The 12,464-nt window shown below is 43.2% G+C and overlaps 1 protein-coding gene across 2 annotated transcripts; it reads right to left on the reverse strand.

The window, feature by feature from the left end:
• Window positions 1-8,965: 8,965 nt before the first annotated feature.
• Atp5mc3 (ATP synthase membrane subunit c locus 3) lies at window positions 8,966-11,929 on the reverse strand. Of its 2 annotated transcripts, none has more exons than XM_059259185.1 (5): window positions 11,803-11,929; window positions 11,507-11,612; window positions 10,426-10,503; window positions 9,732-9,925; window positions 8,966-9,226 (listed from the first exon to the last, which is right to left on the reverse strand). In XM_059259185.1, exons 2-5 carry the CDS (start codon window positions 11,543-11,545, stop codon window positions 9,112-9,114), a joined length of 426 nt encoding a protein of 141 aa, XP_059115168.1. In that variant the 5' UTR covers window positions 11,546-11,612; window positions 11,803-11,929; the 3' UTR covers window positions 8,966-9,111. The 2 variants fall into 2 exon arrangements, with proteins under 2 accessions (XP_059115168.1, XP_059115167.1); XM_059259184.1 differs by having other exon boundaries at window positions 11,793-11,915.
• Window positions 11,930-12,464: the final 535 nt, after the last annotated feature.

Consider the following 12,464-nt stretch of genomic DNA (forward strand, 5'->3'; position numbering starts at 1 on the left):
TGTCCAGAAGCCAAGAGACCCAGCCAACCTTATGTAGCTGTTGGAGGAAGCAATTCTTGTGACTTAAATGTAAGAAATGGAATCACCATGGCTGGAAAGTGCTGACTAAATGTTACCATTGAAAATCAGCTGTTGCCAAGGACCCATGGGTTCCCTTGGGAGTCTCTGCCAACATCAGCAGAATGCTACCTCATGCTAACAGGAAGAATAACCAAGAGCCTTTGGGTTATGGGTCCCTCTTGATCTTAGGCCATTTCTTCTCTTCAATATTGAAACCCTCTGGAGAGAAAAAAAAAATCTAAGTTACTAAGTATCCCAGAGAAGATACATCATTTATGACATTCGGTTGGAAAAAAATTATATAAATTCCTTCCAGGCAGCAGGACCAAGTTTTAGGGAGTATAAATAGATTGATAGTTGAAAGAGTGTGACATGAAAAGATAGAGTTACAAAATTTACGAAAGTGAGTTGTCCAGCCTGTAGAGGACCCAGCCAGCCTTATGGAGCTCTCTCTACAGAGTTCTGAGTCAAGTGTTTATAAAGTTGAAAGTGAAATAGTAGAATCTGTTTCTCACTGACATTAAATCAGTGGTTCTCTGGGTTTCTGGTTTGGGGTCTTTGAACATCTAATAATACACAACATAAATAACAGTTCTGAAAAACCCTATATTTTCCAGAAACAAAAATGGAATTAATCCCCCCCCCCCACTTCTCTGTCTTGTTTGTTTGAAATGGTTTCACTATATATTCAAGGCTGGCCTAGAACTCTGTAGTAGACCAAACTGGCCTGGAACTCATAGAGTTCTGCCTGCCCATGGGTCACCACACCTGGCACATTTTCATGTTTGAAAGTTATGTCAAAATTATTATGCTTAATAAGAGTCAGTGGAATTCTTAAATCTGCTTTTATGATGTCAGTTGTGACATATTTTGAAGTATATAATAAAAACTTGGTCTCACAGGGTAGGTGAAAAGGGACGTAACTCATGGATTGGATCTTCTGAAAGGCCTTTGAGCCCCAGATGTCATCAGATCAGACTACACTCTGAGCATCAACTGAGTTAGGAATAATTTCAATGCAGGAAGAAAAAACAATCTTCACTAATGAGCTAACAGTGTTGAAAGCTATGGTCTGAGTCATGGCCTGGGATGAATTGCAATATGCAGTATAGTGCTACTTGAAGTTGAACATGTCGAAAACTCCTCTGTGTTCCTTGTTTAAATGCAATTCTGATTCAGGTGATCTGGAGTGAGGTTTGAGAACTGGCATTTCTAGCAAGCAGTTGAGGGGTGTGCTCTGGGATGTCTTTTTGTACACTGTGAATATGTGCTGCTCTCATTGATATATAAATAAAGCTGCTTTGTCCTATGGCAAGGCAGGATAGAGCCAGGCAGGAAATCCAAGTAGAGATACAGGAGAAGGGTGGAGTCTGGGAGATGCCAGCGACCCAAGGAACAACATGCTAGTAGACTGGTAACACCACAGCCATGTGGCAATACTTAGATTAATAGAAATGGGTTCATTTAAATGTAAGAACTAGCTAGTAATAAGTTTGAGCCATTAGCCAAGCATTTATAAGTAATATTAAGCCTCTGAATGATCAATTTCAAGTGGCTGTGGAACAGAGTGGGACAGAGAAAAGCCTCTGGTTATAGGAATGTTGGTGCTCCTCATTCCTGCATCTCCCCTTAGCTAGCAAACTCTAGTATATTATGAAATCACATCAGCAGAAGGACTATCATGGTATGCACAGGTAAGCCTGGGACATGGGGAGGGCTGGGTGAGACAAGAGTACAAATATACTCATGCTGTTGGCTCTTTAAAAGTTCATGTAAATGATATATTTTAAAAATCCCATACTATGGCAAGTTAGGGCTTTGTAACTATTTCTACATCAAAGAAAGCCAGAGCATAATGTTGCTGTTGGCAAAGATGAATCCAACCACCATGTTTGATTAGGCAGAGGGCCATGTGGTTGGTCTTAAGACCATAATATAATCAGTAGAATAATAATATATTACCAAGCTTATGTACTCATTATGTCAGAGATTCAATGTCATTTATAATTTCTTACATAGAAATTACATTTTTAAATGCTTTGTAAATGCTAATAGCATAACAACATTGTTTCCTCTATCAAACAATCTAAGACCTAAACTAAATATTTAACAACATGTAAAACTCAGCAAAAGCACGAATTCCTTCTAAAGTGTTATTTCCTATATGTTTATGATCATTCCTTAAAATTAACTTCAATGACATGTATTTATAACCTAATTTAGCCACTCAACAACCTGACTACAGATTTTGGAGGTACTTTTTTCATGTGTGTCTGTGTGTGATGTATGCCTAGTCTATGCACCTCTGTGTGCACTCACTAGAGTGTGTGTGTGTGTGTGTGTGTGTGTGTGTGTGTGTTCAGAGGTTGGTGTCAGGTGTTTTTCTCTATCATTCTCCATCTCATTCTTTTTTGAGACAGGATCTCTCAGTGAACTTGGGAGTTCACTGTTATAGCTAGACTGGGTAACCAGGAAGCCCTGGGAATCTTCCTGCGTCTGTGTCCCCACTTCCTGTCGACCATGCCAGGCTTTTTCTGTGGATGCTTGAGGTCTGAATTTCGGTCCTGTGCTAGTTAGGTTTTTTTGTTTGTTGTTTGTTCGGTTAGTTTTTTAAATTTCTTTGGTTTGGTTTTTTGGTGTGTTTATGTGTTTGTGTCAATTTTACACACGCTAGAGCCATTGAGGAAGACAGAATGTCAGTTAAAGCATTGCCTCCCTCAGATTGGCCGAGAGCATGTCTGTAGGGCATTTTCTTGATGATAGATTGATGTGGGAGGGTCTGTCTCACTGTGGTTATATCAGCCCTGGGCAGGTGGGCCTGGGTTATATCAAAAAACAAGCTGGACAAGCTGTGAAGAGCAAGCCAGTAAACACTATTCTCCCACTGCCTCTGCTTCAGTTCCTGCATCCAGGTTCCTGCCGGAAGTCTCGGATTCTCCCTACATCCCCATCCACTCAACTACATACCCTTTCTTTCCTTAACAAACAAACAAACAAACGAAACAAGAAACAAACACACACCAAAAAGCCCACACAAAAACACAAAAGTGGAAACTAATAAGTCAAAGATGAATAAAGTTAAAAATGCCCCCAAAAGCAGTATGAGACAAATAGTGTATGAAAACACGACTGAGTTATTTTTGTGTTGGTTTGGGCACTGGCTCTACCCTGAAGTGTTATTAAAATACCCAGCATATTTATGACGGACCACACTTGTAAGCTGAAATAAACCCTTTCCTCTCGAGTTACTTTTGGTCCTGGTTCTTTTTTTTTTTTTGGTTTTTCAAGACAGCGTTTCTCTGTGTAGCTTTGTGCCTTTCCTGGAACTCACTTGGTAGCCCAGGCCGGCCTCGAACTCACAGAGATCCGCCTGGCTCTGCCACCCGAGTGCTGGGATTAAAGGCGTGCGCCACCACCGCCCGGCGGTCCTGGTTCTTATCACAGCAGTAGACAGTGGACTAGGACAGGTCCTCACGCTGACACAGCAAGCATGCTGTCCACTCAACTATCTGCATAGCCTGTAATCACAACTTTTGATCATTCCTCACATCTATGTCAACTCTTAAGATTTGAAACTCTTAAATTCCTCGGCCAGCTTGTAGCTCTTACTAAAATGGTTCAGTCTTGCTGAAGCCGTGGGCTTTTGAGCTATTGCAATTTGTCCCCCTCATTTTCTTCACTTGTTCTGTTTACAGGTCATTCTGGCTTTTGTTTGTTTGTTTTTTGAGACAGGGTTTCTCTATGTAGCCCTGGCTGTCCTGGAACTCACTTTATACACCAGGCTGGCCTTGAACTCAAGAGATCCGCCTGCCTCTGCCTCCTGAGCACTGGGATTAAAAGCGTGCACCACCACTGCCCAGCCAGGTCCTTTAGTTAAATAATGTGTGTGCTCATTTTCTGTCTGCTTCTCCTTTGAGTTTTTGTCATTTCTTTTGCCAGGGACCACCTTCGCTGCTCTTCATATCGGTTAACAGGACTCCCAACACTGTTGCAATTCACAAAACTAGGGTAATTCCAACACTGTTGCAATTCACAAAACTAGGGTAATTCCAACACTGTTGCAATTCACAAAACTAGGGTAATTAGGTTTGCTACAAATTTCTTACCTATCAGGGGTAGGTTCTGCCGCTCTGCACATTAAAAAATACCAGGCGTAGTAGTGGCATGCCTTAATCCCAGCACTTAGGAGGTGAAGGCAGCTGGTTCTCTGTGAGTTCGTGGCTTGCCTGGTCTACACAGTGAGCTCCAGGCCTGCCAGGAGCTACATAACGAGACCCTGTCCTAAAAAGAAAGAAATTGTGTGTATGTGTGTGAGTTTGTACATGTGAGCGCAGTTCCTATCGAGACCAGAAGACACTGGATCCTCTGGAGGTGGGGTTAGAGGAAGTTGTGTGCAGCCTATTGCAGGTACTGGGAATTGAACCTGGGTCCTCTGCAAGAGAAATGCATTTTTTTTTTTTTTTTTTTTTTTGGTTTTTCGAGACAGGGTTTCTCTGTGTAGCTTTGCGCCTTTCCTGGAACTCACTTGGTAGCCCAGGCTGGCCTTGAACTCACAGAGATCCGCCTGGCTCTGCCTCCCGAGTGCTGGGATTAAAGGCGTGCGCCACCACCGCCCGGCTGAGAAATGCATTCTTAACTGAGCCATTACTCAGACCCTGTGCTCTGCTCTGAACTTCTATTCACAGCTTTTAGGCACACTGTAAATCATTCTCTGTACAAGACCAAGTTCACTTGTAAGATTCTATCTCATATTTAAAATTATACAAAAATCAAAAGTCTTTATTTCCCCAAATCAAATTTTCTTACCATTCCTAAAATAGTCACATTGCAAATTAAAGCATGGGCTCTGAAATCAAGGAAGGTATGAGTTTAGATCCTGGTATTACTACTAAACAACAGCTATATAATTTGGGAAGTTAGTTGATTTTTACTGTAGCTTGTTCTGAGTGATGGCAGTGTACATGTGAAGGCTCTCATAAGGAGTAGACTCAGTAGACGGGAATGGACATCCTCCCCTTCCCTGACTGGCTCCAGAGATCTAGGCCAAGTCCCAGTGCTATTTTGGAAATTTTTAAGAATCTTAAAAATTAAAAAAAAAAAAGATCTTAGATGTATGAATTTTTTGCCTGTGTGTATGTGCACTGCATGTGTCCCCGTGTCTGCAGAAGTCAGAAGAGGTCTTCAAATCCCCCTGGAACTGGAGTTATAGATGGTTGTGAACCTCCACGGATTCACACAGGGCTGGGAGTAGAACCCTGGTCCTCTACAGCAGTTCACTGTTGTAATAAATGCTCTCAACCACTAAGCCATCTCTTGAGTCCTTTGAAGAGTCTTTAAAATTAAAAGACCACCATCCTAGACTAAGTAAGCCCTCTGTTGTATAGCAGTTTCCTAGGAGATTGAAACCTCCATCCTGAAGGGGAGCTCCTTAAATAGGAAGGTAAACAAGTCGAAACTCTGCAGTGTGCACCAGGTCCCCAGCTTTGTGAGCTGTCACAGGTGCTGGGGTGGGCTTTGGTGATGCAGCTGTCTGTGAGTCATTTCTGCTACTGTAAGTGACCCATATTCCTCTAAGTAGTCCCAATAAAACTCACAGTGATTTACCAAACTGGAGTTTTGGTGGTATCCATGCCTTGGTCTGTAGTGGGCTCCCAATCTGGGGTGTAGATGTGTATGCATCTCTCCTGGAAAAGTCTTGTCACACAACATCCTTTTTACCACTAGGAAATCCACTAGTAATCATCGGCACTGACTTCAAGCCATTCCACATTGGTCTCTTTAACAACTCTAAAACACAGCTCCAAATTTCGAATGGTTGTTTGTGATCACATGATAAAAACTCACATGCCTGCCAGTTTACATAATTTGGTCCCAGCCTACCTTTTAGCTCTAGCTTACACTGTTTCCAGGAAACTTTTTTCTTTCATCAGTGTTTGGCTGTTTTGTCCTCCCTTATGCTGTTCACTAGGAGATATACTTTCTTCTTCTGGACTGTTCTCATAGTATTCAAGGTTTAGCATCAGATGTAGACAAGCAGTGTTTTTCAAGTGATCTCTTCATTAGAAAATGTTTCCTATTCCTTCTAAACGTCTCACCTCTTATACTACTTACATGAGATTCACCTGTTTCTTTTAATCAAATACATATCTAGAGTTACTGCTACACACAAGTTTCCTATTAGTTCAAAGTTAATTTCATACTCAAATTAATATTGAGTTAATCAGCAACACATTAAAAATACTGTAATTCAAAGGCAATGGTGCAACTCAGTGGAGTGCCTGCCTAACACACACAAGGTCCAGGTTTGGTTCCCAGTTCTGAAAATTACTCTCCTCCCCAAATATCTCTATTACAGAAATATACAATACATTACACAATACCAAAAAAAAGCAAGATTAAAAATCTGCAATACACCAAAGAACAACATTCTGAGTTGAACTGGTATTCTAGTGCTCTGGGGTGCTCTTGCCTGTTGGGAATTTTAAAATAAACCTAGTATTCTTAACAGAGAAAATGCTTCATTTCATGTTTGGTTGGTATGAAAGTAACACCTCTATTAGCCTCCATTCTGAAACTAAGTTATTAAAAAGTATTTCCCTTCATCATTTGTTTCAAAACTCATAAACTAAGAGAGGCGGTACTTGTTACAAAAGTGGTACACAGTTAAGGATGTAGCTTTTTCAAATGCTTGCCTGGCATGAAATGTTCAACCTCCAGTACCACAGAAGGGCTAACTGCAGTGGTGGCACACACCTGTAACCACAGCACTTGGGAAACTAAGGCAGGAGCTTTGGGTTACCTAGTGAGACTTCGTCTCAAAAAACAGCAAAATAGTACACAATAAATATTTCTCCAGTATTTGATGTAATATTTTTCCCATCTAGGTAAAACAGCCTGTAGTCCTAAGTCCCTTTGTAAAGACTTAACTCCTTTTGCTCAGTAAACTGAAGCTGTGCAGTCATTGTACAGGGATCTTTTATTCTTGGGATTCCCCCAGCAGAGGCAACTCTTCTTCCAGCATCTATGTTTCCATACTTCTTGGACCATCCACCATGAATGATAAGTCTTGTCCAAGACTGACTTTATTTAAATTGAACTTGGAACAGATTAATTATTCTAAGTATTTCCTTATGATTTAAACGTTTTGTTACTTTACTATTTTGTTACATAGTAAAAGAACTTAATTGTGAAATACATGTAAATTTACCATGTCAACCATTAAAAAGTGTACGATTTGATGACTTAGTACATTTATAATCTTGTTCAACCATTTGGTGCCAGAACATTTCCATTTACCCAAAATAAAACTCTACAACCACTAGGCAGTCACCCACCTTCCCTTGTCCCGAGTTCCCAGTAACTTCTAATCAGCTTAGTCTCTACAAACTCACCTACTTTATAAAAACAGAATCATATACTTGTGGTCTTCTGTGTCTGGCTTGCTTCATTTAGCATTTTTCTTTTCTGGGGGGCACTTTTCAAGACAGGATTTGTGTGTGTAGCCCTGGCTGTCCTGTAACTAGCTCTATAGACCAGGCTGGCCTTGACTCAGAGATCCGCCTGCCTCTGCCTCCTGAGTGCTGGGATTAAAGAAGAGCAGCACCACCACCAGGCTCACTTAGCATTTTTTTCAATATTACTGTGTATCGATTCCTGTGGTAATCCTGCCTCAGCCTCCCACCCATCAGGGATTGCTGGTATTATCTACAATGCTGCCTTTATCCTTTGAGTGATTGAAAAATTGTTTTTCCAAATGTTGTGATAGGCCGGATGAGTAATGAACTAAGAGCAACCCCACTCCTGCTCTTTGGGATTTGTCTGCTGTTTTTATAAGCAAGGCTATGTCTCAATAGTGGTTCAACAGTATGTACCAAGTTACCCAAGAAAACTATTTCCCAGTGCAGACTGCTAGGTCTCAGGGCCAGAGATTACTGGTTAATTTAAACAAGCACCTCTGTGATGCGGAGGGAAAACTTCCCACTATGCTTCAGGATTCCTTTTCTCAACTGAAACCAACCCAGGCAGAGGGCACTAAAGTGAAAGAGCCCATTTGTCCTAATTCTCCACATCTTAAAAAAAAATCCTCAAACTTATTTTAAAAATGTTTTTGGTTAGCATACAAAGCAGTGGGTTTCATTACCTATGTATCACTCTGGTTTGTCCCTTTCACCCTCCCATATTCCACTATCTTCTACCCAACCCAGAAACCTGGATGTCAGTCCGACAGTAGTTTATCTGCTAGGCCAAGAACAGTCTTTCCATGGTGACACCACCTTCTTCCTTTCCCTAGGAAAAGTCTGAGCAAGAAGCAACATGCAGTACCAGGGCAGACCCTTGCTCAACCATCATCCCTAAGAATTCCACTACAATGCAGCAGCAATGTTTCAGCAACTTTGGGACTACTTTTTAAAAGAGCTTGTTTAAATAAGAAACTAGCTGCCAGTATGACTGGGTCCCTTCTCAGAAGACATGTAGTTATTTACTGTGGAACAGAACTGCTCAATGTGGGGCGTTGGGAAAAAACAAGTCACATTCCCTCCCAGTAACCGCTACCAAGCGGTTTAGATCTAGCAATGGAAGGGTGGCCACACCCACTTAGAAGGTGATTCTGTTTCTATGTCTTCTAATTCATGGTTACCTTTAAAAACACAAAACTATTTAGATGCGATATTAATCATATTTCAAAGAAACTCAAAGAACTAAAATATTTCTCCTTTACATTAAGAAACAAAAACCCCATAAATTACATTCTGCAGAACACTACATAAGAGAATTCCCATAAAAATCACATGCAGCACTTTTACAAAACCAGGGTAACTGCTTTACCTTCCTCTGACCTGGACAACCATCTGCCTCAACGTATCATCTTTATGATGACCCAAAATCAGATAAATCACAGCAAAAATTAAAGTTTTCATCTTTAATGAAATGACTTTGGAAATAACGTACATTTCCATGACACCAGCACTACAGTTTTTGGAGTCACAGTCAGATACACAGAATTACATCCGTAATTACTATGAATGCCAACATTTCAGGCAGTAATTTCTGTTACATGGCAAACAAGATCAAGAAAGCAACCATCAAACAAAAGAGACCCATAGCTTCAGACAAGGCAAATCCCAGGATAGCGTATGAGAACAGCTGCTGCTTCAGCGAAGGGTTTCTAGAAGAGACACAACACAACACAGGTGACTGTTACTTTTAAATATTAACATCAGCATTTGGTAAATGATAAAGAATCAGATAACCAGTATGAGGATCTTTGAAAGCTACAAAGTTCTATGGAGGTGCTATTGCCCTCCACTACTTTGCTTCTGTCCCTCAAAATCTTTTTTTTTGTTCCCCCACCCCTAATCATGTGGCATAAAGTTAGGGAGCCATCTTTGCATGCAAATATAAATGCTTAGTTTACACCCTTTTTGAGGGGTCCTGGATTCTTGAGACTGGCCTCAAACTTGTGATCCTTTTGCCTCTCCTGGCTGGTTGGGGTTACAGGCTTGTGCCCCAACCTTCTCACCTCTTTTAAATGACTACTGCACACATCACAAAATATAGTGCAAGACACACAACAGACACTTCAAAGGAGTTACTATTATTTCACTACTTTCCTATTTCCAATTACAGCTCCCCATGGTTTCTTTAACTTACTCTGGGGCAGAAGTGATTACCTGGCATAACCAATGATAAGGCTGCCAAAGACTGTTCCAATACCAGCACCAGAACCAGCAACTCCTACTGTGGCAGCACCCGCACCAATGAATTTGGCAGCAGTATCAATGTCTCTGCTGATTACACTGGTCTGAAACTCCCTTCGGATCAGCTGACACATACCATTTTGGGCCCCATTAAACACCGTAGAACCCTGGGAACAGGAAACAAGGCAAAGGTCAATTCAGTAATCACATCTATTTTAACTACTGTACTGCCGAAACGGTAACTTCTTTATATTGTAGCTTGGTATGAATGAATAATTGCATGGCACAATGAAAAAGAAAACCAAGAACTTGGAATAATGCTTATCTTGTGTAAGATAATTAACAATCTATACCTTCTAGGGTTGTTAACAATTATAAAACAGAATATGTGAGTATATTTTTCAACAGAGCAGGCTCTTTTTGATAGTCATGACTATTTTAATCTTAAATACAGATAACTCAAAACTACAGACTTAAATATAAATGCAGACTAAAATATTTATTTGCTAATTCAGGAGGCTGTCTTGGCCACCAGAGTTCCCCTCAGTGGCTTACATTCTACATATTGTTTAATAGAAGTGGAAAGAGACTACCCTGGAGCCGTTCATTCATTATATTCACCCTCCACTCTAACATAAACTTGTAAATTTCTATTATCAGTACTTACCTCTCCAGTCCTAGTCTCGGGCCGAGATAACACTGATGCAGAAATTGGTCTATATGCAACTCTGGATCCAGCTCGGATCTATTAGTGGAAGGAAAGGAAAAAATTCAAGTATAAAGAATACAGGTGAGTCTTCTTGCAACCGTAAATTCTAAAGGAGAAAGCAGAAGGGGAAACGAGCAGAGATTTTTATTCATCTACACAATTATCTTGGCTGTTTGGTCCTTTTGAATACACAAAGCCAACCCAACAATGAATTGTAAAACCTGCTACCTAATCTATTTGTGAATTAAAATCCTAAGAACAATTAGTTAAAAAGTGACTGGGTGGTGATGTGGAAGTTTCAGTAAGTGTAACGCTGTAAGACAAGTAAGTTTATGTGGGCCAACAATATTAGGAGTGTCACTATGAATGCTGTCATTTAAAATAGTTCAGCAGTTAATTGAGCTCCCACTATTTCCAAAATATTCTCAAATGCCCATTAATCAGAAATTTACTACGGAGTTTAAGCAGTTGGATGGCAGCTTAACACTCGGTGAAATGCTCTCACTATAAGGACATCTTGCATTCTAGCCTCTCTGCCCTTGAGTGTCCACGGACACTAAGGTCACAGAAAAATCCCTTCAGAACCAGGACCTGATCCCCTAGGACAAATCCTTTATAGACTCAGAGTTTCACTTAAAGTCTCTCAAAAGAAAGCCTCAGGGCTCCCCCACCACCTTTCTCCGCCCACACAGGGAAGCAAAGTCCCTCCCTCTGCAGCGGCCAAGTTTGACCTACAGACACGCATGGCAAGCGCTGCAGAGGCAACTAGGCCTCAGCGGCACCCTCCTAACTCCCCCAGTACCCCGACCTTCGCGTCGACCCCAACTCCCCAGGGACCCGGCGGTGGGGGAGGGGCGCGCTCCGGGAGGAAGGAGGCAGTGACCTAGGCCGAGCGGGCCGGGCGGGCCTCGGGGGACGCACGGCGGGGGCCGCTCTGCGGGCCGCAGGGTTGGGAGGGAGGGAGGGAGGACATCGGGGCAAGGGTGAAGGAGAGCCGGTCCCTCAGCGTGTCCGCTGGGCCGCGGCCTGGGTTACGCACCAGAGCGGGGGTGCGGGCGAGCTTGGCGCAGGCGAACATCTTTCCTCCCGGCGGCGCGGCGTGGATGTGGGTGACAGGCGACGTGGGCTCCTCTCCCGCTTCCTCTCTGCGGAGTGAAAAGAGGCTTAAGGTCAAGTGTCCCCCAGGGGCCTGCCCTTCCCACCCCGGGCCCCCGAGGGCCCCCGCGCAGGCCGCCGGCGTGGCCGCGTGCCCGGGAGGTGCAAGCCCGGTGGATGGGGCCCAGCGGCCCGCTCCGCTCCGCCCCGGCCCTGCGCCCTCCGCTTACCTCCGCTTACCTCCCGAGGCGGCGGCGGCGACAGCGGCGGCAGAGGTCGAAGCAGTGGGGCTGGGCGCGCAGGCGCGGTACGGCTCTTATCCCCGCCGCAGCACCCGGATGCAGAAGGCGGGGGAAAGCCGCTCAAGGTCACTTTGTAATAACTTTATTGGTAACCAGTAGCGGAAGACAGTGACAGGCGCTCTGGTCACAGGCTGGCGGGCGGGGAAATGAGAAGAGAGCTCGCAGAAGACGACCACACACACACACACACACACGCACGCACGCACGCGCGCGCGCACACACACACACACACACACACACACCCGGCATTGTTAGTGTCACTAGCGGTGAAGATAATGTTTCGTCTTTTTCCGCCATTGCTGACTGAGCCTTGCACCTTGAACGTGCCAGACAGGGGTTCGACCACAGAGCTACAAAGCCAACCCTCTTTTCACTTTTATTACAGACAGGGTGAGTTGCCCTGTGTCAGCCTTCCAAGTTGCTGGGATCACAGGTCTGTGCCACCAGACCACCAGAAAAGGGTGTTTAAAGACAGTTAATCCTTCCTCAGAAAGAAGACCTGATTGGAAGTACTGGCATAACGAAATGAGCATTCAAATGCTTTGCAATTATGTAGCCCAGGCTGGCCTCCAACTCACTGAGATCTCTTGCCTCTGCCTT

The sequence above is a fragment of the Peromyscus eremicus genome, chromosome 4 (assembly GCF_949786415.1).
Source record: "Peromyscus eremicus chromosome 4, PerEre_H2_v1, whole genome shotgun sequence".
In the NCBI taxonomy this organism is placed as follows: Eukaryota; Metazoa; Chordata; class Mammalia; order Rodentia; family Cricetidae; genus Peromyscus; species Peromyscus eremicus.

Excerpts from the sequence above, each read along its gene's own strand:
- Atp5mc3 (XM_059259185.1), bottom strand. The coding sequence starts at position 11,545 with ATGTTCGCCTGCGCCAAGCTCGCCCGCACCCCCGCTCTG. Across the intron at positions 9,926-10,425 it reads CCGAGACTAGGACTGGAGAG|GGTTCTACGGTGTTTAATGG; the intron begins GTAAGTACTGAT and ends TCCTGTTCCCAG. Across the intron at positions 9,227-9,731 it reads CTTATCATTGGTTATGCCAG|AAACCCTTCGCTGAAGCAGC; the intron begins GTAATCACTTCT and ends TGTCTCTTCTAG.